At 34.9% G+C, this 22,206-nt stretch overlaps 1 protein-coding gene and 73 non-coding genes across 76 annotated transcripts; 38 read left to right on the top strand and 36 right to left on the bottom strand.

The window, feature by feature from the left end:
- Positions 1-32: 32 nt before the first annotated feature.
- Positions 33-53, bottom strand: 21ur-8089. Its single transcript, NR_065858.1, has one exon.
- A 21-nt stretch (positions 54-74) lies between these two features.
- 21ur-14460 lies at positions 75-95 on the top strand. The gene has a single exon (NR_065857.1).
- Positions 78-98, top strand: 21ur-12660. The gene has a single exon (NR_065856.1).
- 21ur-5309 lies at positions 79-99 on the top strand. The gene has a single exon (NR_065855.1).
- A 164-nt stretch (positions 100-263) lies between these two features.
- 21ur-1079 lies at positions 264-284 on the top strand. The gene has a single exon (NR_065854.1).
- Positions 285-376: 92 nt separating this feature from the next.
- On the top strand, positions 377-397 carry 21ur-1937. The gene has a single exon (NR_065853.1).
- Positions 398-549: 152 nt separating this feature from the next.
- On the bottom strand, positions 550-570 carry 21ur-15256. Its single transcript, NR_065852.1, has one exon.
- Positions 571-599: 29 nt separating this feature from the next.
- On the top strand, positions 600-620 carry 21ur-2247. The gene has a single exon (NR_065851.1).
- A 671-nt stretch (positions 621-1,291) lies between these two features.
- On the top strand, positions 1,292-1,312 carry 21ur-4071. The gene has a single exon (NR_065850.1).
- On the top strand, positions 1,293-1,313 carry 21ur-15490. Its single transcript, NR_065849.1, has one exon.
- A 159-nt stretch (positions 1,314-1,472) lies between these two features.
- Positions 1,473-1,493, top strand: 21ur-9427. The gene has a single exon (NR_065848.1).
- A 311-nt stretch (positions 1,494-1,804) lies between these two features.
- Positions 1,805-1,825, bottom strand: 21ur-9604. The gene has a single exon (NR_065847.1).
- A 114-nt stretch (positions 1,826-1,939) lies between these two features.
- 21ur-13698 lies at positions 1,940-1,960 on the top strand. Its single transcript, NR_065846.1, has one exon.
- Positions 1,943-1,963, top strand: 21ur-5044. Its single transcript, NR_065845.1, has one exon.
- A 190-nt stretch (positions 1,964-2,153) lies between these two features.
- 21ur-15154 lies at positions 2,154-2,174 on the bottom strand. The gene has a single exon (NR_065844.1).
- Positions 2,175-2,476: 302 nt separating this feature from the next.
- Positions 2,477-2,497, bottom strand: 21ur-501. The gene has a single exon (NR_065843.1).
- On the bottom strand, positions 2,480-2,500 carry 21ur-15461. The gene has a single exon (NR_065842.1).
- A 198-nt stretch (positions 2,501-2,698) lies between these two features.
- 21ur-12666 lies at positions 2,699-2,719 on the top strand. Its single transcript, NR_065841.1, has one exon.
- Positions 2,720-2,785: 66 nt separating this feature from the next.
- On the top strand, positions 2,786-2,806 carry 21ur-8590. The gene has a single exon (NR_065840.1).
- Positions 2,807-3,056: 250 nt separating this feature from the next.
- On the top strand, positions 3,057-3,077 carry 21ur-6997. The gene has a single exon (NR_065839.1).
- A 1,769-nt stretch (positions 3,078-4,846) lies between these two features.
- Positions 4,847-4,867, bottom strand: 21ur-1041. Its single transcript, NR_065838.1, has one exon.
- A 136-nt stretch (positions 4,868-5,003) lies between these two features.
- On the bottom strand, positions 5,004-5,024 carry 21ur-2369. Its single transcript, NR_065837.1, has one exon.
- Positions 5,025-5,560: 536 nt separating this feature from the next.
- gln-3 lies at positions 5,561-8,458 on the top strand (the record flags this gene model as incomplete). 3 transcript variants are annotated; one of them, NM_001047544.7, is made up of 5 exons in its annotated part: positions 5,561-5,567; positions 5,618-5,791; positions 6,005-6,166; positions 7,110-7,584; positions 7,994-8,458. In NM_001047544.7, 5 exons carry the CDS (start codon positions 5,561-5,563, stop codon positions 8,340-8,342), a joined length of 1,167 nt encoding a protein of 388 aa, NP_001041009.1. The 3 variants fall into 3 exon arrangements, with proteins under 3 accessions (NP_001041009.1, NP_001041010.1, NP_001255883.1); NM_001047545.4 differs by lacking the exon at positions 5,561-5,567 and having other exon boundaries at positions 5,620-5,791; positions 7,994-8,452; NM_001268954.3 differs by lacking the exons at positions 5,561-5,567; positions 5,618-5,791; positions 6,005-6,166 and having other exon boundaries at positions 7,142-7,584; positions 7,994-8,342.
- On the bottom strand, positions 5,809-5,829 carry 21ur-5. The gene has a single exon (NR_065836.1).
- A 5-nt stretch (positions 8,459-8,463) lies between the features above and the next one.
- Positions 8,464-8,484, top strand: 21ur-3677. Its single transcript, NR_065835.1, has one exon.
- 21ur-14607 lies at positions 8,476-8,496 on the bottom strand. The gene has a single exon (NR_065834.1).
- An 84-nt stretch (positions 8,497-8,580) lies between these two features.
- 21ur-2814 lies at positions 8,581-8,601 on the bottom strand. The gene has a single exon (NR_065833.1).
- A 447-nt stretch (positions 8,602-9,048) lies between these two features.
- On the bottom strand, positions 9,049-9,069 carry 21ur-1398. The gene has a single exon (NR_065832.1).
- A 161-nt stretch (positions 9,070-9,230) lies between these two features.
- Positions 9,231-9,251, top strand: 21ur-1589. The gene has a single exon (NR_065831.1).
- A 173-nt stretch (positions 9,252-9,424) lies between these two features.
- Positions 9,425-9,445, bottom strand: 21ur-2886. The gene has a single exon (NR_065830.1).
- Positions 9,446-10,022: 577 nt separating this feature from the next.
- On the bottom strand, positions 10,023-10,043 carry 21ur-10714. Its single transcript, NR_065829.1, has one exon.
- 21ur-624 lies at positions 10,026-10,046 on the bottom strand. The gene has a single exon (NR_065828.1).
- Positions 10,047-10,229: 183 nt separating this feature from the next.
- On the bottom strand, positions 10,230-10,250 carry 21ur-497. The gene has a single exon (NR_065827.1).
- A 205-nt stretch (positions 10,251-10,455) lies between these two features.
- Positions 10,456-10,476, bottom strand: 21ur-10831. The gene has a single exon (NR_065826.1).
- 21ur-11635 lies at positions 10,457-10,477 on the bottom strand. Its single transcript, NR_065825.1, has one exon.
- A 147-nt stretch (positions 10,478-10,624) lies between these two features.
- On the top strand, positions 10,625-10,645 carry 21ur-3705. The gene has a single exon (NR_065824.1).
- Positions 10,628-10,648, top strand: 21ur-9535. Its single transcript, NR_065823.1, has one exon.
- Positions 10,649-10,772: 124 nt separating this feature from the next.
- Positions 10,773-10,793, top strand: 21ur-9833. Its single transcript, NR_065822.1, has one exon.
- A 178-nt stretch (positions 10,794-10,971) lies between these two features.
- Positions 10,972-19,331, top strand: Y105C5B.1420. The gene is made up of 3 exons (NR_101989.1): positions 10,972-11,111; positions 18,355-18,405; positions 18,641-19,331. It is a non-coding gene; the product is annotated as an Unclassified non-coding RNA Y105C5B.1420 (non-coding RNA).
- Positions 11,192-11,212, top strand: 21ur-11330. The gene has a single exon (NR_065821.1).
- 21ur-11501 lies at positions 11,198-11,218 on the bottom strand. The gene has a single exon (NR_065820.1).
- 21ur-7885 lies at positions 11,287-11,307 on the top strand. The gene has a single exon (NR_065819.1).
- Positions 11,342-11,362, bottom strand: 21ur-680. Its single transcript, NR_065818.1, has one exon.
- 21ur-11033 lies at positions 11,507-11,527 on the top strand. Its single transcript, NR_065817.1, has one exon.
- Positions 11,508-11,528, top strand: 21ur-4126. Its single transcript, NR_065816.1, has one exon.
- 21ur-7274 lies at positions 11,511-11,531 on the top strand. Its single transcript, NR_065815.1, has one exon.
- On the bottom strand, positions 11,982-12,002 carry 21ur-1849. Its single transcript, NR_065814.1, has one exon.
- On the bottom strand, positions 12,223-12,243 carry 21ur-12309. Its single transcript, NR_065813.1, has one exon.
- 21ur-9211 lies at positions 12,481-12,501 on the top strand. The gene has a single exon (NR_065812.1).
- Positions 12,637-12,657, bottom strand: 21ur-8985. The gene has a single exon (NR_065811.1).
- 21ur-153 lies at positions 12,747-12,767 on the bottom strand. The gene has a single exon (NR_065810.1).
- Positions 12,917-12,937, top strand: 21ur-2643. Its single transcript, NR_065809.1, has one exon.
- Positions 18,051-18,071, bottom strand: 21ur-4336. Its single transcript, NR_065808.1, has one exon.
- On the bottom strand, positions 18,086-18,106 carry 21ur-2537. Its single transcript, NR_065807.1, has one exon.
- 21ur-3399 lies at positions 18,089-18,109 on the bottom strand. The gene has a single exon (NR_065806.1).
- Positions 18,092-18,112, bottom strand: 21ur-4273. Its single transcript, NR_065805.1, has one exon.
- Positions 18,117-18,137, bottom strand: 21ur-5121. The gene has a single exon (NR_065804.1).
- 21ur-7800 lies at positions 18,276-18,296 on the bottom strand. The gene has a single exon (NR_065803.1).
- Positions 18,523-18,543, bottom strand: 21ur-810. Its single transcript, NR_065802.1, has one exon.
- On the bottom strand, positions 19,102-19,122 carry 21ur-3680. Its single transcript, NR_065801.1, has one exon.
- 21ur-11334 lies at positions 19,107-19,127 on the bottom strand. Its single transcript, NR_065800.1, has one exon.
- 21ur-4909 lies at positions 19,324-19,344 on the bottom strand. Its single transcript, NR_065799.1, has one exon.
- Positions 19,345-19,461: 117 nt separating this feature from the next.
- 21ur-12092 lies at positions 19,462-19,482 on the top strand. The gene has a single exon (NR_065798.1).
- On the top strand, positions 19,463-19,483 carry 21ur-10746. The gene has a single exon (NR_065797.1).
- 21ur-14326 lies at positions 19,465-19,485 on the top strand. Its single transcript, NR_065796.1, has one exon.
- 21ur-5241 lies at positions 19,466-19,486 on the top strand. Its single transcript, NR_065795.1, has one exon.
- A 275-nt stretch (positions 19,487-19,761) lies between these two features.
- On the top strand, positions 19,762-19,782 carry 21ur-7456. Its single transcript, NR_065794.1, has one exon.
- Positions 19,783-20,133: 351 nt separating this feature from the next.
- On the bottom strand, positions 20,134-20,154 carry 21ur-3276. Its single transcript, NR_065793.1, has one exon.
- Positions 20,155-20,393: 239 nt separating this feature from the next.
- On the top strand, positions 20,394-20,414 carry 21ur-7922. Its single transcript, NR_065792.1, has one exon.
- A 65-nt stretch (positions 20,415-20,479) lies between these two features.
- On the top strand, positions 20,480-20,500 carry 21ur-7636. The gene has a single exon (NR_065791.1).
- 21ur-11164 lies at positions 20,481-20,501 on the top strand. The gene has a single exon (NR_065790.1).
- A 161-nt stretch (positions 20,502-20,662) lies between these two features.
- 21ur-4810 lies at positions 20,663-20,683 on the top strand. Its single transcript, NR_065789.1, has one exon.
- Positions 20,684-20,958: 275 nt separating this feature from the next.
- 21ur-1322 lies at positions 20,959-20,979 on the bottom strand. Its single transcript, NR_065788.1, has one exon.
- Positions 20,980-21,331: 352 nt separating this feature from the next.
- On the top strand, positions 21,332-21,352 carry 21ur-7440. Its single transcript, NR_065787.1, has one exon.
- Positions 21,353-22,206: the final 854 nt, after the last annotated feature.

The raw sequence follows: 22,206 nt of genomic DNA, 5'->3' as shown, positions 1-22,206 counted from the left end.
GGCATAAATTTTAAAAAATTAAAAGTCTCAACTCTTTCAAAAACTTTTTATGAATGAATACAGGGTTTTTTAATTTATTTTCAATCCTAACGAAAATGCATATTAAATTTTTTGTTTTTTTTTCTTCTGAAGACTCCGTAGAATTAATTAGTTGAAGTTTTTGTTTTAATGTGCAAAAATGATCTAAAAATACAGAAATTAAGAGAAAATCGTAGTATGTTTCAAATAGTTATTATCAATATTGCTTTTGAACAAAATTTTAATATACAGCTTAACTACCGATCAAAAATTAAAATTCTTAAAATTGGATAAACTTTGAGACAAAAAATACTGTTTCTGAAACATCTCATTTAAGTATTTTACATTTGAAACATGTTCGAATCAGTTAAAATGTTTGCTTTCGACTTCAATTTTAATAGTTTTTAAAACATTTATTTCATCAAAATTTATCAATAAAAACTCTCATTTTTCCGAATTAATAAATCAGAAAAAATAAAGTTTTCGAAAGTTTTCAAAATGAATATTAAAATTTCTGAGAAAAAAAATTTCAACTGTTTCAAGTTGTTCATATCAAAAAAAAAAGTTATTAATGAATATGTTGCGTCTTCGAAATTTATGATTTTTTAAAACATTGTTGCAAACTTTAAATTTTCATTTGAAATATTTGCTCATATCACTCCGGCATACCCTCGATTTTTTCAATTTCCCCGTTTCAAAAATAATTCCATAAAATTAAAGTGTCAAAAACAGACGTAAGCAAGCATTTTTCTTTCTTCCAATGTTTTACCAATTTCCCACACCCCCAACCACCAATTTTCCAATCACAACGTTTTTTTTGGTTTTTCACTTTTTTTGCTGAAATTCTGAACTTTGAATTTTAGTGTTTTGACGTTCAAATTTTGATTTACTTCCTTCAGAATTATTGGACTTGTTACTAATTCAATTAATGAAAAAAACCAGAAAAATAATGGAAAAATTTATACTGTTTCAACAAATGTTGTTTAAAATGCCCCAAAATTGAAGTTTGAGGGGAAACGCGTAAATTGTTTATTTTATCGCTTTCCATTTCGCCTGGCCATCGGATTGTTTTACACAAAGCGCCCCGTCTGCACAAACTAACTGATATATTGATTTTTGGAACGTTCTTATTTTAAATTTAAGTTAAATTTGGTAGAAAGTTAAGAAGTTTTGTGAAAATCCTGTAAATCTGTAATTTTAAAAAATCAAAATTAAAAAAAAATTTCTGTTTCAAGCACTGCGTATGATAAAAACAGTTTATTGTTATAATTAGTTAACGGGCTGAAATACTAAAATACTGTTACAATTCTAAATTTTTCCCAATATTAAATTTTATGCAAATTTTTTACAATTGAGATTTTTGAATTGAAAAAATCATGTTCAGTAAAAAAATGAAACTTTTTTTTTACTGTTTCAGAAGTGTTATTTTATTCCACGACTTTTAGCTATAATGATTCAATGAATTTAATAGATTTGAGTATTCCTAAAAATGTTATCTTAAAATTCCAAAAATTTTCCGATATGATTTATAAGAAAAATTGTTCAATTTTTAGTTCTTTTTTCTTTTTCCCGTTTCCCCCTGTCTCAAAAAACAAATGGATTTTACTCCACAAAAAAAAAGCTTCAGGGATCACGTGATGCCTGCCTAGAGCAAAGTTTTCCTCGATCATTGAGATTAAAAAGTTTCCCCCGTCCAATGTGTTTTAGACGGGTCACGCCGTTGTGTAAGAATGACGGAAAATCTAATTGTGAGAGGAAAAGGTCGGCGGAAATGGGGAGAGAATGGAAAAAAGGAGAATCAACTGAACTGAACTGAAAAACCGTGAATTTTGTTAATTAAATGTATGAAACAGTAATTTTTTTTGAAAAAAATTACCTTTTCACGCAATTCATAAAAATGGATTTTTTTTAAAATAAAGGCCGCTGATATTTCTACACAGATTGAAAATATAAACTAATCTGACAAAATATGTAAGTAGGAACGACTGAAGGCGGCCGTGCCTACCTGCCCACCTACCGGATATGCTCTGCACTTTGAATGGAGCTCTGGTGTTTAGTGCGAGCAAGTTTGGAATGACGAATTTTTATGTGTAGGCAGGCGTAGGTTGCCTTGTAAAATTTTTGAATTGATTTTTGATTTAGATGAATCAAAAATACTGAAATACACATTTTTTAGTTTTATATATAGAACTTATGAAACAGTAATTTTAAATTAGGTTTTCGAAAAAAAAATTTCATTTAATTTCATTTCTTATTTATGATGAAAAAAACTAAACAAAGAAAAATTGAAACCTTACCAAAATTCTAGTTTCAAAATCGAAATCGTTTTCTTTTTTTTTAATTTTATTTTTTTACGAACGTTTTGTTAATATTTATCAAAAATTTACAACAATTAGGCAGCGATTTTGAAACATTTGAATAATTTTTTTTTTAATTTCGTTTTTATAAACTTATTTGCCTACCATTCAATGAGTATGTATTAAAATAACCAAAAAAAAAACTAAAGTTTATGAATTTTTTGAAATAGTAAATTTTTTTATATCACAATGAATTCAAGACATAATTTTTTTGTTGATATTTTATCATTTTTGCATTGAGGAAACATGCTGAAAAAAATTTTTATTGCAAAATTTACTGTTTCAAGTTTGTTTTGAATATGAAGAATTTATTTTCAGAACGTTTTTATTTGATTGATAATTTTTTTTTTGAAAAAAAAATCTGGTTTCAAAATTCTAATAATAAAATGGCACATTATTGAAAATTTCAATACGTTCTCTAACTTGAAATCCAAAAAATCTATATTTTCCCATACTTCCCATTCCAAATCAAAAGTTGATCTCTCCCCCATCATACCCCCGGCTCCGCCCATTTCCTCCCATCATCAAATATATTTGTGTGTCATTGAAACTTCTTATAGTGGGCGGAGTCATTTCGGCTCCACCCACATTTTTCCGTTATATAAAAGTGTGCGACGGCGAGACACAAACATCACCGTTTTCTCTTGTTTTTATAGGTTTTCGTGGCCGATAAATGTTCAATGATTAGTTGAGTGTAGGCCAAATATTGAGTATAGGCTTAGGCTTAGTCTTAGGCATAGGCCTGAGCCTAGGCTTAGTCTTAAACTTAGGCTTAGGCCTAGGCTTAGGCTTTGACTTTGACTTAGGCCTAGGCTTAGGCCTAGGCTTAGGCCTAGGCTTAGGCCTAGGCTTAGGCCTAGGCGTAGGCCTAGGCTTAGGCTTAAGCTTAGATTTAGGCTTGGGCTTAAGCTTAGATTTAGGCTTGGGCTTAAGCTTAAGCTTAGGTTCAAGCTTAGGCCTATACTAGGCTTAGACTGAGGCTTAGGCTTTGGCTTTGGCTTGGGTTTTGATTTAGACTTTGACTTAGGCTTTGACTTAGGTTTTGCCTTTAGGATTAGGCTTAGGTAAAGGTTTAGGCTTAGGCTAAGGGTTAGGCTTAAGCTTGGATGATCGGTTTTTTGTAGTGTTTCTAATCTTCACAAAATATGTGTCCATTATTCTCTATAAAAAAAATCAACTGAATAATAACAATATTTTTAGATTGGAACATTTTTTATGATTTTTCAATTCCCAAACGAGTTTTAAAGTGAGGTGTATATTGGGATTTTTAACTTTTTTTTTCTGATTTTGCTTTCCCATATTACTTATTTATATAACGTAAGCGAAAAAAGGATTAAAAAAAAGGATTAAAGGACGATCCGTTCTTCAAGTGCAATGCACTGCGGATCTGGGATTCAGGTACACTGCCCTCTGGGCTGTAATTTAAGCCACGTCCTAGCCGGGGACTGTGGCCGATAATCCAGTCGTGGATTGCTCCACTTCCCAATAGAGGCTGGGTGAACCTAGGGGGTGAGGCCGGACTTGAACTCGTGACCTCCAGACTGCTAGCGGCCACCACTACCGACTGAGCTATCTGCCCCCATCAGGATAAATTATAGACAGTAAGAAACAGTGAAATTTATTTTCAAAAAAACATTCTTATTTCAAAAAATATTTCAATCATTGTATCACTTCCCCAACTTTCAAATCTTTTATTTTTTCTATAACGTAAGCGAAAAAAATCAGGATAAATTATAGACAGTAAGAAACAGTGAAATTTATTTTCAAAAAAACATTCTTATTTCAAAAAATATTTCAATCATTGTATCACTTCCCCAACTTTCAAATCTTTTATTTTTTCTATAACGTAAGCGAAAAAAATCAGGATAAATTATAGACAGTAAGAAACAGTGAAATTTATTTTCAAAAAAACATTCTTATTTCAAAAAATATTTCAATCATTGTATCACTTCCCCAACTTTCAAATCTTTTATTTTTTCTATAACGTAAGCGAAAAAAATCAGGATAAATTATAGACAGTAAGAAACAGTGAAATTTATTTTCAAAAAAACATTCTTATTTCAAAAAATATTTCAATCATTGTATCACTTCCCCAACTTTCAAATCTTTTATTTTTTCTATAACGTAAGCGAAAAAAATCAGGATAAATTATAGACAGTAAGAAACAGTGAAATTTATTTTCAAAAAAACATTCTTATTTCAAAAATATTTCAATCATTGTATCACTTCCCCAACTTTCAAATCTTTTATTTTTTCTTTCATAGGTTCAATGTTCTTTTTTATCACTAAAGATTGAGAGTTGATAAGAAAATTCGTGGAATCACGTGAAAAACGCATGTGTCTCTCGTTTTTCAAATAAAGTGACCCCTCTGTTACAACGTAAGATTGGGTGTCCGTGCTACTCTGTGCACAAAGTGCAGATGGGCAGTCGGGCGGTGTAAGAAATATAGAATCTACAGATCTTTGAGAAAACTGACCAAAACGGCTATGTATTGAAAATAAAAGTTTTCTTTTTTTTTAAATTAATATTTTGAAACAGAAAAAAATTTTCAATGAAAATTCGAATTTATTTTTGAGTTTTTATGCTAAAAACTTGCAATTCTTGGAAGAATTCAATTTATTTTAAAATGTTATAGATAGAAACTGCAAATACTTTTCTTAAAGTTTACTAGAAGAAATGGAACGTTTGAAACAGCAAAAATTTGGAAAAAAAATGAAATTTGGTAAATGAAATTTAAAATTTTTTATATTTTTAAAAATCATAATTTCCCAGAAAAAAACCTTTACCGGACCAAAAATCAAACGCTATGCAAATTGGCGGGACCAAGTCCAAAGACCAAATGCACGTATGCATACACATATCTTATCTCCCCCGTTTTCTCTCTGCGTCTCTCCATTCTGAACACTCTCGTGTCTCTCCCACTATTATTGTCTTCCCATGTCATCGAAATCAACATAAATCTAGGTTTATCTAGAACCACGTGACCCAACGCCCCGCCCCGCCCATCAGTCTCAAAGAACTTTCACTCTGCTTTCCAAGACACTCACTTCGTATACACTTGCCTTATCACCGAGTACTCTGCCCCCCGCCTAAGCTCTCCTTTTTGTCACTATAAATATCATATCAATTTATTATAAAACAGTGTACACTAGTGTTTCTACCATCCATTCCTACTCTCCCAGACATGTCGCGTATGATTTTCAACGCTTTTTTCGCATTTTTCAACACCTTCTAATTACAGAAATGGCTCAATCACTCCGCAGTCAATTCGCCACCGACAAGCAGGTCCTGCAAAAGTTCCTGAACTTGGACCAAAAGGGCATGTACCAGGCCCTCTACATTTGGATTGACGGATCCGGCGAGAACATTCGTGCCAAGACCAGAACCTTCGATTTTGAGCCAACTGACCCAGAGAGTGAGTTTTGTTTTTTTGCAGAAATTCCAGAACATCTAGTTTAGATGCTTCTAGTTTAGTTTAGTTTAGATGTCATTGAAACGGCAATTGTTAAAAGTATGAATTTTCAATTAAGATTTTCGGATTCCACGTAGCAACTTTAACAAAATATTTCAAATTTTCGATGCAAGCCCCATATCTTGCTACCTTACAACAATTCCCTCCGATTTCCAGAGCTCCCAATTTGGAACTTTGACGGATCATCCACCGGTCAAGCCGAGGGAGCCGACTCCGACGTCTACCTGAAGCCAGTCGCCATCTACCCAGACCCATTTAGGCAGGGAAAGAACAAGTTGGTGATGTGCGAGACCTATGACAACAAGAAGAAGCCAACCGGTGAGTATTTGGAAGTTCGATGGTGACACCGAGAGAAGAGATAGGTAGAGATAAACGACGAAGGCGAGAGAGAGAGAGAGAGAGAGAGAGTGGGGGTCCAAGTGTCAGGTGGTCAGTGCCGCGTAGTCCTTGATTAACAATTGATTAGAACCAGTTATGGTATATTTTTCATAATGTGTGCTTTGATGCCTCCTAGATTAGACTACACATCCATCTTTGCCCCCCGTCTGCTAATCGGACGCCCTCGGAGGCTCATCTGTTGGGTCAACAGTGATGTACTATGTACAGAGGGATGGGGTGGTTGACCACGAGTTGATAAGACGGGCGGTTGATAAGTGAACTTATGAACTGGCCAAAGTTCCTTTTCAAGACGCAAAACAATGAGGGGCAGGATAGCTAGTGGTGGCCGCTAGCCATCTGGAGGTCACGAATTCAAGTTCGGCCCAGCCTCTATTGGGAAGTGGAGCAATCCACGACTGCATAATCGGCCATAGTCCCCGCCTAGGACGTGGTTTAAGTTATAGCCCAGTGGGAGCACTAAGTGTACCTGACTTCTAGATCCGCAGTACATACACTCAAAAAAATAAAACTGCGTGGTGTGTATTGCAGAAAACCTAATATTTAGGCTCCGCCTTTTTATCGTCCACCCACGGGGAAAAGGCGAAATTCGGGACCCAACCAATATCAGGCCGCCGACATCTCACGGACTCCGCGCGCCGCTATGTTTAACTCGCAGCGGGCGGAGACAGCTTGCCACGCCCACAACGAGTTAAACGCAGCGGCGCGCGGAACTCGTCAGATGTCGGCGGCCTAATATTGGTTTGGTCCCGAGTTTTGCCTTTTCCCCGTGAGGGGACGGTAAAAATGTGGGGCCGTTTATTATTTTGAGTGTAGCACAACGGATCGTCCTTTAATCCTTTTTTCTAAACTGTGAATATTCCAGCCACCAACTACCGCCAGCGATGCAAGGAGGTGATGGAGAAGGCCGCCGACCAGCACCCATGGTTCGGAATGGAGCAGGAGTACACCCTTCTCGACATTGACGGACATCCATTCGGATGGCCAAAGAACGGATTCCCAGGACCACAAGGACCATACTACTGTGGCGTCGGCGCCAACAAGGTCTACGGTCGCGACATCGTCGAGGCTCACTACCGCGCATGCCTCTACGCCGGAATCCAGATCTCGGGAACCAACGCCGAAGTGATGCCCGGACAATGGGAGTTCCAGGTCGGGCCATGCGAAGGAATCCAGATGGGAGATCAGTTGTGGGTGGCTCGCTACTTGCTGCAACGTGTCGCCGAGGAGTTTGGCGTGATCGCCTCGTTCGATTGTAAGCCGATCAAGGGAGACTGGAACGGAGCCGGATGTCACACCAACTTCTCCACTGATAAGATGAGAAATCCAGGAGGAATTGAGTGAGTTTTTAGGGCATCAAAAATCTGATTCGTGAGATAGTTGCCTAGTGCTTGAACATTTTCCGAGGAGTAGGTTTTCACGGCGGCCGACATTTTCTGAGTTTTGCCACTCACTATACTTAATCATAAATGTTACAATGAGTGACTAAACTAGTAAATTGTCGGCCGCCGTGAAAACCGGACTACGGACGCCCGATATGCCAGCCCTAGTGCTGAGGAACCTTGATGGATAACAATCCTTTTATGGCCTAAAATTTCTTGGGGGCTTTTGGTCTAGAAAATTCAAGTTTTGGGCCTAGCTTGTTCTTCAGGCCATACACACCGCGGGCTTCTATTAAAATTCGGCTTAGAAAAATCTTACCTAGTTTTCGAAAAACTATGACGTCATACTTACTATTTAATTTTTCAGCGAGATCATGTCCGCCATCAACAAGCTCTCCCTTGTCCACCCACAACACATTGCCTACTACGATCCACACGGTGGAAAAGACAACGAGCGTCGTTTGACCGGACTCCACGAGACCGCATCGATCGACAAGTTCTCCTACGGAGTCGCATCCCGTGCCTCATCCATTCGTATTCCACGCTCCACCGACGATGATGGATACGGATACTTCGAAGATCGCCGTCCATCATCCAACTGTGACCCGTACACCGTCACCGGAGCCCTCGTCAGAACTGTGTGTCTTGAGGGAGCCGAGCGTAAACTGTCGATGATGTATGTTCCAAGCCAGGCACCAAATATTACCAAGCATTAGAGTTCGGATAGTTTGAGTGTGATGATTCTTTTTTTTTTTGAATACTTATTAATCTTTTGTAAAGAACATTTACATTTTAATTGTACAAATAAAAGTTTCAAAATTTCAAAAAAAAATCTGATGAACCTATATCCGTATTTAAACAGGATATTAATTAAATTTAAAAAAATACCACAAAGCAATATCTTGTAATGTTGAAACAGTAAATCACATTTTTCAACTAAATTTTTGAAAATAGAATCCCACGTGGATCGACAAATTGAAATTAAAGGAGAGGCTGAGAAGAATATGCAAGTAGTGAAACATGATGAAAAAATTAACATGGAAGTTCGAAATTCTCAGTGTGATTCAATTCAAACTTCATATTACGTGTTTATCCACAGATCAGAAAAATCGCCATATCTGCCGCGCAAATGAACCCGCGGGAAGAGACAAAACTACTGTAGTTTTTAACCAATTTGTGTAGATTTACGAGCTATTGCGTCATCGTTGAATTTAATCAATTTTTAATTTTCAGGCGTTTTTCTAATTTTTTTGTGTTTTCTTTTAAGATTTATTCAAAAATTGATAAATTTCAATATAAAAATGTGTGAAACCCCTGAAAATTAAAAATTGCGGCTCAAAATTAAATTCAACGTCGGCGCAATTTTTTATTTATTTATTTTTATATGGAATAAATTCAAAAAAGATTTTGCAGAGTTTTTAAGAATTCCATTAAAATGTTTAATCAAAATTAAAAGAAAAAATGAGAAAAAAAATGCAGGTAGTAAAACATTTTTTTTATTCAATTCAAAATTTATCATAATAATTAAAATAAAAATTCGGCAATAATTTAAAAAAAGTGTGTTATAATGATGTTTTTTTTTTCGAAAATCTTAAAGTTTCCAATTTGAAATAGATTACTGAGCCATGGAAAAAAAAATTCGCAAATCTAGAAATTGTAATGCTAACAGTGAAATTAAAGTTTAAAAGTTGAAAATATTTTCGGTAACTTCACTTTTGAATTTTTTTTCTATAAAACCTGATTTTCCAGTTTTGACTCAGACATCTGTTAATTTAAACCTGATTAAACAAAATGGGGGATTTTGGAGATTGTCAATAGATTAACATGCTTACAATCAGTTATACATTACAAAAAATGTTGAAACTGTAAACTTTTTTGTTTCAGAATTTGCTTTTTTTTAAATAAAATGTTGTTTTTTTTCTTGCAAGAATAACATTTTCAATACTTTTTCAACAATGCATCTACACATAAATCGAAAACCAAAGAAACACTTTGAATCAATATAAACATGATCAAACTGTGAGAAAAAATTAGAAAAAATTTAACATCGACTGATTCAAAAAGTTTATTCATTGCATACTTCCAGAGCAAACTTATTTTGTTGAATGTCATCCCATTTAAATAATTCAGACATAATGAGTAGGCGCTAGTTCGTGCCTACTATACCTGCCTGCCTACCGACGGTGTTGCTGCAACTTTTCAAAACTTCTTAATATAGGATTTGTACAAGAACCCTAATTTCAACAGTCATGGCTTATATGAAATTAAATTAATTCTTCAGAAATTTTTTCACCTTACAGTGAAATTGTGGGAACATTGAACTGTGAGGAAACAATATGGGGCCATTTTACTGTATTGGAACTTCTTTTCTAGTTAAAAAAAATCATTTGATTTTAAATTATTTCTATTGTCATCGACCAGTGAAATTTCAAATCGTTGAAACATATAACAGTTGAGTGAAACAGTAGAAAATTTTGAAACATGATAAAAACAAATTTTGTTGACTGAATTGTCACGTTAGGCCTATTTTAACACTAAAAAGAATAAAACTCTGTGGTGTTTACACACAGATTTCAAAAGGGGAAGCCAACTTTTTTCAAACTGAGATAAAATGGTTGTACAGACTGAATAATGCGTTTAAAACTAAAAAATGTATGCTAAATGTGAAACAATTTTCGAAATATGTCTGCCTACCTATTGTTCTTTCTCTGAATTAGGGATTTGCTTGGAAAATACAGATTTATACAATTTTCCAAGAATTCGACTTTTGCCGCATCCGACATTTGATGGGTTCCGCGAGTAATTCTTGCTTTGCACATAGGTATTTAGAAATTGTTCAATGTTATAAGGACAGACGATCAAAAATTTCAAGAATTAACTAATCGTTTTGAAACAGCAAGATTTGAAATTATGATAATTGTATTTAATTGTTACAAGCAAAATTTATGAAATCTTGTTTCAGAATGTTAATTTAAAAACTTTTTTATTTTGTCGTAACTGTCGCTGTCATGAAGCAAAAAAAATGAAGCAAAAACCACGACTTCGGGATTTTGATAAAAATTTTTGAAGCTCAACATTTTTCTGTTTTTCGAAAAAATCACTGTTTTATAGAGTTTTAATAGAATTTTGAAGTGAAAATTTGAAATTGTTAGTAAAAAAATTCGAGATTCAAAACTAAAACTGAAACCCTTCAAACCTAAACCTGCAATAAAATTTTGAGATGTTTCAATGAATCATTAATGGCGAATTTTCTGTTTTTGTTGCGATTTTTAGAGACCCCCATCTTATATAAACGGAACATAATGACCCATTTTTCGTTGGTCAAAAAAAACTCGAGCGATAACAAGTGACACACCCTTAGGTGTTTCTTTAAGAAGATCCACTTCTCAAAAATCGACGGCGGTTAGTTGCGATTTTTATACGTTCTCTGAAATTATTAGCAAATTATTAAGTACAACTGATCAAGTTGAAAACAAAATTCCAAGGTAAACATTTTTTTCCTTTTTTTGATTTTTTTACTGTTTCATATTTTTAAGTAATAGTTATCATTTAAAGTATTTGTTAATTTGTTTTGTTTTTGGCATTGAATTAAACAGTACGCTTAATTGAAGCACTGTTTCATGAACAGAATAAAAATGTAAATATTGTAAACTATTTTGATTTAAAAGTTTGAAAAGGTGAGACAATGTTCTACGAAAACGAGCCAATTTTGATTTGGTAAAGGTGATTCATGTCAGTTCAGTTATTTGCTTCTGATAAATATATGGAAAAGCTGAAAAAGACGTTTTTTTCTGTAAATTTTTTTAAAGTTTTGACTTTTTCCGCAATTATCTTTACAGTTTCAAATTTTTCTCAAATTGGGACAAAATTTTTTGCCTAATTAATTTGGTTGGTGTATGAAGCAAAATCCACTATTTTTTATTATGATTTCAATCTTCGCAAAATAGATGTTTCGTTATCTGATATATGCAATCTTAAGAATTTTGAACTAATAAATTTATTATATTTTTGATGTATTGTAATAGGTCAAACCTAGCAAAAAAAGATGGCGGAAATGGGAAAAAAAATGTCGAGTTGGGTGGATATATCCTCTCTTCTAATAAATGTTCAGTCTCGCAATTATTCAAAGAACTGGAATTTTTTTAAATAAACATTTTAAGTGGACTCTAAATCGTTACTGTGTCTGGAAACAATTCTATTCAGTTCAAATAGCAATATCAAAAATTATCATATTCTGAGACAATTTTTGTGAAACAATTATTTGAATGATTTTCTTAAACTTTACGCAGTGATTAAATGCAAAGGAATATTCAACATTTTCTACTGATTGAACATTGAAGTTATTTTTTTTCCACACAAAAACTTGCTGAATGGCAATATTGCTTAAAAATTATTGAAACGTCTATAATAACAATGAAACAGTTGTTTCTAAATAATTCAAAAATTTCTCGAAAAATCCAATATCAACTAAATTTAAGACATTGCATTGATTAGGTATTATTTTTGCCGAATTGGTATGTTTACTGTCAGTTAAACTTTGCCAACTTTTTTATTTACGAATTTTAGTTTCATACGCATAGTTTGGAAAGTATTATTTTTTCTTATTTTAAATTAAGAATTTTTACTTTTTACAACAAAAACTTATCAACTTGATGCAACGGCAAGAAAAAAATTTGAAAAAAAATTAACTCCGACTGTTAGGGATAAAAAGTGATTTTCCGAAGATTTTCAGGTTTTGATTCGGGGATATAATTTTTGGTTTTGTGCGATTCTTTAAAAAAAGTTCAAATTTTCAATTTATTTTTTTTCTGTATCAACTATCTTTTGAATATCATCACTTGTATTTATAAGTAATTTTTTTTGGTGACATCTAATCGGTTTTATTGTTTGATAAATAGTTTAATAAAACAAAAAATAAAAATGATTAACTGATTTCTGCAATGCCCAACAGTTTCCGGGTTCTGTGGCACTCCAAATTCTCGAAGAAATATATAGCATTTTACTTAAATCACGACTTGACTGAAAATATAATTGAAACTGTAAATCGTTAAAACACATAACAGTTGAATGAAGCAGTGGAAAATTTGGTATTAAAAAAATAAAGAGAATAATTTCCAAATTGCACAAAGGAACCTGACATACTAATGTTTAAGAAATTGCAAAATTAACTAGCCGTGCTGAAACAGAAAAATTTGGAATTATGATAATTTTATTTAATTGTTACAACCAAAAATTTTAAAATAATTTTTCAAAGTGTTGATTTAAAAACATTTTAATTCGTTTAATTTGTTTAATTCGTTTAATTCGTCATGAAATTGAGTTTTGTAGGATTTTGTCCTAGGAGGACAAGAATGATAATAAGGCCAAATATTTATTTACGAATAATAAGAAGGGAAATAATCGAAGGGAAGGGAAATGTAGATTGGGGTCCGAGGAGGAAACAATAGTGTATATTCTTGGGGGACTGACCGTCTCCTTTTATATGGTCTCTTAATTCGATCAGCAGGGGGTGAGGGAGCAGGGGAATATGGTAATAAAACATTTTCTGGGAATGTGAATTCGAGGGAGGTGAGTCAGAATATTATGGATCAAACATTAAGAATCGCCTTCGATGCGACACTCGGAGGGGGGAAAAAAGGGAAGAAGAAAGGGAAGGTGGCACAAAAAACAACGAATGGTAGGGAATGGGAGAAACAATATTTAAGAGGAAATATAAGGAGTGACAAATCAGAAAAATCTTAGTCTACGTTTACGACTGTAAAGTCGATGGGAAATGTTTTTCCTAAGAACTAGACAAAGAACAAAACAAATAGTGATGCAACCCACGAGTATGATGATGAATTTGAATTGATCAAACAGGTAGTTGGCAATTCCAAGGCTCCATTTTCCGAAATTCCAAGTAGAAGACATCAGACGCTCGAACGGGGAAGCATAAGACGATGTATTCCGACTGAATGCCACAACTTTTTCAAAGTTTATTTCCCTTTCCATAGTCAGACATCAACTCGTTAGCACACTGACAATTGACCTGGGTTCCGTGCCCAATACACTTACACAGATCCGGGTCGAAGACACAATTAAATGACTCAGCATCTGCTCGAGTAGGACATTGTAACTCGCCAGGAAAACCCTTGGCGGGGCTCCCAGCGGCCGAAGGTGGAGTCATTGTAAACGAGGTCCATTTCGACTCCTTGGATCCAACCCCATATGATGCGATGAATGTGGCAGTATGAACTTGCAACGGTGGAGAGGTAAGCCCCACTGCTGTGATGTAGACGTTAGATTTTGGCAGCTTGAACTTTTCTCCCGGTGAGAGTTCTGCAATTGTCCTCTCATTGCCGAACTCAATGCTCACTCGAAGTTTTGGAATCCAGGTCGGACAAGCATAGATTTGGTAAATTTCATTTGACGTGGGCCTTGCAAAAAACCGAAAGAACAGACAACTGGGATCGTAGTAAAAACAGGAGCAGTGCCAGCCGCCGCAGCCGCTGGCACACTGCGTGTATCCTGGTTTCTCCTTGGCGTCCTTCGAAATCTCGGGAATATCCTCATTGGGCTTGATGTTGGCGCATTTTGCTATACTGCACGAGCCTGCGCTATCGCAGCGCTTTGTGAATTCGTGAGTAATCGTGAAGTCTCTTGAGTGGAACATCAAACGTTTCTGACAGTAGCTATTCAAGCTTTCAGCCTTGATCTTGAGAGTTTTCAATGTTTCTCCGTCGTGTTGAAATCGTAGACACGAGGTGGATCCTTGAGCTCTGATGGAAACTAGCGAGACGCTATTCACTTGGCACGTGGTTCGGTTGGATTCTTCAAAACAAGCATTTTCTTGAGCGGACACGTGAGCCACATCGTTACATCCATCGATTGAATGCAAATGAAGTAGAATTCCAAGAATGATGATACCAGGTTTCTTCCTGGTAGTTGCCGTGCAACACCACAGTACGGCCATGAGCTTGCATGCTTGACGCAAGGTTTTTGACACCATTTTGATGCATTGTATGATGGAGAATAGCATTTGTAGTAGAGTGAAAAGAAATACCACACTTCCGATTATCATCAACATTTGTACAAGCCAAACCATAAATCCTGCTGTGTCTTATACCGTATTCTTGTTCCCTTCGTTCAATGATGCAGCCTTGGCAGTAGAAACGAGCGTCGAAAGTGTTGCGATGGTGAGCAATGCTTGCTTGGATTGCTTGGATTGCTTGGATTGACTTCTCGTGACTGGTGGTGAATATTTGGGCACAGTTTTCGTCTTGACAGGAACCGGAGATTCGTTATCGCTTGATATCGGTGATGAATCCATTTCCAAAGGATAAACGTACTTCAATGGTCGCTCCACTGTTCTCTTGGTTTTTGGGCAGAATAGTTGTACTGCTCGGAGCCCAACTTCTTCAACGCGAGCCAGTGGCCAATCAATTTTCCGATTCTCATCCTTGAACATGCCAATGTCTCCTTTCTTTATTGGATCGTGATTTGTGTGGATCGGTTGCCGGTGTTTCGTTTGATTTCTTTCCAATAGGATTTGAACATACTCACTTTTCCATCTTTTGATAAAGTACTCCGATAATGTACTTGTCCGCATCCACTGTTCCAACAGGGTTCCATGGGATGTAGTAAGGGGTGTTGGATCAAGAGTTTCTTCAATAGTGAGTAGGAGTGTTGAACGTTTTCCAGGGACCACAAAATCCACTGGTCTCAATGGCTGGATGTCCGTAGTGCTAACAACTGTCAATGGTCGTGCATTAACGACTCCTTCGGAGTCTTTGAGCAACGTTCGAAGATCTTCTTCTGTCATCAATCGACTGGTAACGCCTGCTCTCATAAGGCAGTTCTTTATCAACCCAATCATTCTTTCGTATATCCCTCCACTCCACGGAGAAAGTGCAGGAATGAATCGGAACGTAGGAAGCCTTGAGTTGATCTTATCGGCAGTCTGATTTTCGGCTTCTTTGGTCACTGCGGCCAACATTCGGATTTGCGCTGCATTGTCGGTTCGAATTTCGGTGGGTGTCCCGTAAGTAGCACAGAAGCGGCGAATAATTCCAAGCAGGTGACTTGCATCCAGGGAAGGAACGAGCTCCACAACTGTGTATCTTGTAGTGAGACAAGTGAAAAGCACAAACCAATATTTTCGTGCTTCACCGTTGTTGAGTGCTTGTAGTGGGCCACCATAGTCCAAGCCGACAAATGTGAACGGCGAATTCCATTGAGTTCGAAGATTTGGCAAAACTGGAAAATCCGGTTGATGAGCTGGTCTGGCTTTGAGAACTTTGCAGGTGAAACAATTGTTAATAACTTTTCCCACGAATGAGTTTCCATGGGTGATCCAAACTTCATCGCGAACTTTAGCCAACGTATAGATTGAGCTACTGTGGTAATTGGAACGATGAATATCCATCACAAACAATTTTGCAACATGGTGAGGTGGCAAGTAAGGAACTGATCGCTCAGGAATGCGTCCTCCATAATACCAGATATCTCCGATCAGTTGCAGTTGAAGGTTCTCGATGGTTTTCTCGTCCGGTGGATGAAGATCTTGGGCCAAACGAAGGACGACTTCCTTTCCTTTTTCCTTTAGAGCTTGTTCGTTCACGTTTTTGGTGAGAAGTCGAAGGATTCTGATCACAACGTTCATAAGACGTTTGAACGAACTGAACCGATTAGGGTCCAAGTTGAGAATCCCTCTTGTGGATGGTTGCTTTGTAACGCATAAGGTTGTTATCGCTTGCTCAATGCTTGAACTTCTGATGGGAAGATTCTTCTTTGAAAGAAACGAAGGTCCTTTCCACCATAGATGATGACTGCGCAACTCCTCAAGTGTACAACCACGACTCAAAATGTCCGCTGGATTGTCCTTACCAGGAACATGACTGAAGACAGCATTCGGCATCAACTTGTGAATGGAACGAAGGCGATTTCGTGTGAACACAGTGTCTCCATTGTTGCGCACTAGTTTGTCTACGCATACCAACGAATCGCTCCAGATGTACACCTTATCGATCGTCTCATCCAGTTCTTTCAGAAGCGTGTCAGCCAGTTGAGCACTCTTTTCAAGAGCCAACAACTCAAGTTGCGGTATGGTCAGTACCTTTTTCAAAGGGGCGAGTTTTCCTTTTGCTGTAACCAATGCTGTTTCAATGGAACTTGAGTTGCGACGTCTTAAATAACCAACGGATCCGTATGCAATCGAGCTTGCATCACTGAAAAGATGCAATTCATATTTGTCTTCTGTCTTCGTCGGGGTTGAGAAGTATTTCCTTGTGATCGAAAGCGGTTCACCCGAAAATCCATCCTCTATTTTCTTCCAATCCTTTCTTTTCTCTTCTGACAGAATAACGTCCCAATTTCTTGAGTTTGACCAAAGTTGTTGAAAGAATAGCTTTCCTGTCATGACTACTGGCGATATTAGTCCAATTGGATCGAAGTTTGACGAAATGCTTTGCAAGATTCTTCTTTTGGTGATAGACGCTGTTATTGGTTTTGCCATGGATATAGCCAATGTATCCTTCGATGTGTTCCACTTGATGCCAAGCAACTTCTGTTCGCATAGCTGTGACTCTTCTCCCTTTGGTGTCACTTTTGAGTTGAATTCCTCTGAATTGGAAAAGAATTGGGTTAAGTTCATTTTGGCGCTGGAGAACATGTTCCTGGATTGGTCGTAGAATCGTAGTCCATCGTTGACATCGTCCGCTCCGTAAAAACAGTTATCCACATAAGTATTTCTTAGCATTGTCCGGGATAATGGAGTGTTGATCCTTTGAAGATGGAGTTGAATGGTGGAATTAAGCGAAAAGGGGCTCGTCTTAATCCCAAAAGGAATCCTTGAACCGTAGCAATGTTTGGCAATACCACAATTCGAAGGACGTCGCTATAAGCTCCAGAAGACCAGATTCGTCACCAACCCGCAAAGCCCAAGGATGCAGGAAATTCAAATATCCCTGAAAGATACTGCGAGAAGGGCAACAGGACTTGTGTTGGATAAGTCTGAAATTTTATCCGATTGGACAGTTGGGTTTTTCCTTAAGCTAAGGAAGATTATGCTAAACTCGATGCGGTAATCCTTCATTCCATCTACAGATATCAACAAAATCGAAGGAGTTTTAGACCCATCGTTAGTTTGAAAGCTGTTATAAATGTTTTTTCGAATGTTTCAATATTGGAGATTCTAACTTGGATGTTCATATATTATCGGAAAAATACGATCGCATAAATTTCTCATAATTTATTTTTGATCTACCTGCTGAACTTGACTCCGCCCCCCAATCTTGTTGCCGTTGTTATTTTGTTGTGGCTGTCATGTAGAAAGAAGAGGAGGAGCCTAGTCAACAAGGTAGATCAAAAATAAATTATGAGAAATTTGTGCGATCGTATTTTTTCGATAATATACGCTTCATTAATAAATATAATTCACATAAACATTAAATACTACATATTATTCAATAAAAACATTTTAAGCCGTTCTTTTCATAGCTTATCATTATCAGTAGAAATTGTGAAGGTATTTAGTAAACACTATGAAACATGATGCATTTTTGGTGTTTTTGAAACTTTAAAAAAATTATTTCAATTTGGTGGAAACTGAAAAAAAAATTAATGTAGCCCTTATGAGCATTTTTGCGCCTACAGAAGATTATAACTAATCTACAGTCCAAACTGTGTTTTAATTAACTGAAATAATTGAAGATTACTTTTTAAAAAATTATGGAACTGTAATTTTTTCAGATATTCATAGAAGTGCTCGGGACTCCAGCGAATCACCTAGAATTGTTTCAGGTTATGGCCCGGTTTAGTTTTTCAGTACTCAGTAATTCAGTATGGTAACAATAAATTTAAAATTCGTGTTTTTTCCTTTGAAATTGTCGAAACCGAAGGTGTAATTTTGAATGGCTATGAAGAACTGGATGAATCACATTAATGTATTTTTTGCCGAGCCAGTTTTATGAAAGTTTTGAAACCGAAAAAAGAAAATCAAAAATTGAATTTTTCCTCAAACTCAAATCTTTTTCAGATACGGTTTCCGAAGTTGGAGAACTATCAATATTGAAAATCATGGACTGTTTTTGAATTTCGATTTTTTTTTAACTCCAAATTTATTTTAACTTTATTAAACAATTGTTTTTCTTGCTTGACAACAGGTTTTCTTTGTTTTTAATCACATTTTGAATTTCTATAAATGATTTCTGTAACTTGACGTTTTATAGGAAAACGGCATTAAATAAATCAAAAAAAATTTTGAACAGTTTCCAGTAGAATGGTTACTCACGATGACTACAAAGAAACAAAGCATTTGACAAAAAAGCAAGGGAAAAATATAAAAACAAAAACGTCCTAAGTTTAAAACAATTTTCTTGAAAAATTTAGGTGCTTTGAAAAAGTTCACTCAAATTACTTTCGTGTGTAAACAGTATGAAACAGTGAAAAAATATAACACTTAATATCAGCAATCAATTTTTGGTGGAATGTTTTTCGGAAATTACTTTCTTGATGTGAACAAATTTTTGATGATCATCACAGTAAATGAAAACAAAGTGAAGCGGCAAAAATTTTAAATAACTTTTGAGATCCCAAAATTTAATATTTTTATTGACCTACAGTAATCCTACGTAGTTCCATTATTAAATTCCTACAGTGACTCACTTCCTTTCTGAAACCTCAAGTTTTACATATACTAAAACTACAGCCTGTAATATTTTCATTACCCTTTTTGTCTAAACATACTGCATATACCTAAAAGTTATACTAATTGTACTTGAAACATTATTTTAATTTTAGAAATTTTTCAATCATGTTTCGAAAATGTGTTAAAATCGATGAACTTCGACATAATGTTTATTCTCGTCCCTCACGGATAAGAAAATTTTGTACTCTCAAACAAATTGAAAATTTTGGAAAATAAAAATGTACTTTTTCAAAAAAAAAAAATTCAAAAAAACGTTTTACTCAATTTTTCATAGTTTTTAAAAATTTGAGAAAATAAGAACCAAAAAATGAAACCTCAACATATTCTGCAAACCCCAAAAATTCTAAAACTCTTACATAAAATTTTTGAAGCTCGACATTTTTCAATTCATAAAAAAATCACTGTTTCATAGTGTTATAATAGTTTTTAGAAGTTAAGTTTAGAATCGTTTCGTTTCCAATTTTAGGAAAAGTTTTAAAATTGAAACTGAAATCACCGGAGTATTTGAATTATTCGTATAGACAGTATTGCATTAAAAAAATAAATTCTCTGCTCAAACTCAAACCTGCAGTAAAAATTATGTTTTAATGATTCATAACTGGCAAATTTTCTGTGGAGATTTTTTTTGGAAACCCCATCTCGTATATTGTTCCGATCAATCGTTTCCAAATTCAAAACAATTTTTAAACGGCATTTTTTCTCATAACCTCTCTGAAATCAATTTTTAACAACATTTCTCACCACAAGAAAACCACAGAAGTGTAAATTTTTAAACAACATTTTCGAAAACGGATACATTTTTGAAGAACTATTAGAATTAAATACTGACAAGGTTACTACTATTGTAAGTAAAACTAGTATCGATTTATATGAACATGTTGGAACAGAGCAATTTGTCACACATTTGAAATAATCGGTTATACCTGGTTTATTATTTTTGTAGTTTGTAGTTTTTGACGTCACACTCAAGGAAGGAAAAACTAAGTGAAAACCATTAGCCATTGATTTTTCACCAAAATTTGTGAGAAAATATTTACTGATCCACTAATATTTTTTGAAAGGCCACGTATTGTTTTTCCAATATTTTTTCGATTTCGTAAAACAATTTTCATAAAATATATTACTGCTTCAAAAACTGGTTTTGTGTACTATAAAACTTTCCGATGTTTCAGGATACGAATATACGGATATACGATTTTTTTCATGTCTTATAGGCATATGGATAGGTGTTAGTAACAATATGTTTTTTAAAAAACATTTTCTAACAATAACTGACATTTTTCAGAAATCTTCAAAAAAAACTGTTTCATGATGTTGATAAATGTGAGCGTTTTTTTTTTCAATTTTTGATTCATGGAAAAATTCAATGGTGTTTGTATTTTCAAACAAAATTGTAAATTTCCTTCGAATCGCTTGACAATTGATTTTTTCACGATTTTTTGTATAAAAAACTTAGTTTTCAGATTAAGTTTTCACAACAAAAATCTGTAAATTAAGGACACACTTTTTGCAAATCTGATGCGTCTTTGAATGTACCATGTTGCAGTTCTAATCACAGGTTCCGAATAAAATCTTACAAAAAAAGTTTCAACAAAACAAGTTTTCAAAAGAAAAGCAGGTACAAATTATATTGAATGAGCCAAAATATGCATTATGAATGGATTACATTGATTAGGAATAAATATTTCTAAAAATATGAAAAAGTTGAAACAGTTTTTCAAAGTTTTGAGATTTTTTTATTTTTTTTTGATTTTTCATTTCAATCTCAAATTTTCCAGAATGTTTAATCTGATGATTTTGAAATTTGTTGAACTTTTCCAAGTTTTCATATGAAGTTTTCAATGATGAAAACCGTTGCACCTAATTGTAAATATTCCAGAAAAACAGGTTTTCGAAATGAAAAATGTGTAATTAAGCTCCAATCAACTAAAATTTCTGATATGACTTGTGAAGAAAAATATGAAAAAAAATTAACGTTTCACAATATTTTCAAATTTTGAGAGAAAATGTGTATTTCGTTAAACCCGTAGCAATCTTAATCAAGCTAAATTTAAAAAAATTAAAACCCGTTTAGAAACTTTGCCGAGGAAGATAAGATGTTTGATCCTGTGGAACAATTTATTTAAAAAAAAATATTACTATTACCAGCCGATGACCGCGCCTCCAGCGCGGCCAACGACTGGCGGAGTTTAAAATGTATAACAAATAGATGTCCTTTTAATCATTCAAAAATGTATCATTAAAAAAGTTGAAACTTCATCGATTAAATCGCATTTTCTTCTTCCATGGTATTCGATTCAGAAAATTCAAAGAGACAGTTAGAATGTTCTGATTTTTCTACACTCAAAATTATAAAACTGCGTTGCGTGTACGCCAAAATAGTCCCCGCCTTTTCTCGTTCACTCACGGGGAAAAGGAAAAAAGCGGTACCCCAGGCAATATCAGCCGCCGACATCATTCGAGGTCCGCGCACCACACTATTTTTCTCACTGTTGGCGTGGCGAGCTGTCCCCCTCCCTCGAAAAAATTCCACAGAGTTACAGTTTTTTCAATAAGTTAATAACTTTCCTTAACTGGAGAAGTCTGAATAATTAACTACTAATAGTAAGTTCTTTGAATATAGATGTAACGAAACAAATAAAAACTCCTACAGTTATAGGAGGTTGTAGAGCATTTCAGAACTTTTTTGAATTTTCCAGATGAATCTAGAACATTCTAGAATTTTCTTGAAACTTCCAGAAGGTGCTGAAACAAAAAATTGATTCCAGAACCAAAATTTGAATTTCCCGCCAAATGTTTTCCTCAGAAAATTTGAATTTCCCGTCAAAATCTTTTTCTCAGAAAATTTGAATTTCCCGCCAAAATTTTTCTTGGAAATTTGAATTCCCGCCAAA

The sequence above is a fragment of the Caenorhabditis elegans genome, chromosome IV (assembly GCF_000002985.6).
Source record: "Caenorhabditis elegans chromosome IV".
Classification (NCBI taxonomy): Eukaryota; Metazoa; Nematoda; class Chromadorea; order Rhabditida; family Rhabditidae; genus Caenorhabditis; species Caenorhabditis elegans.
This window is presented reverse-complemented; position numbering and strand designations above follow the sequence as displayed.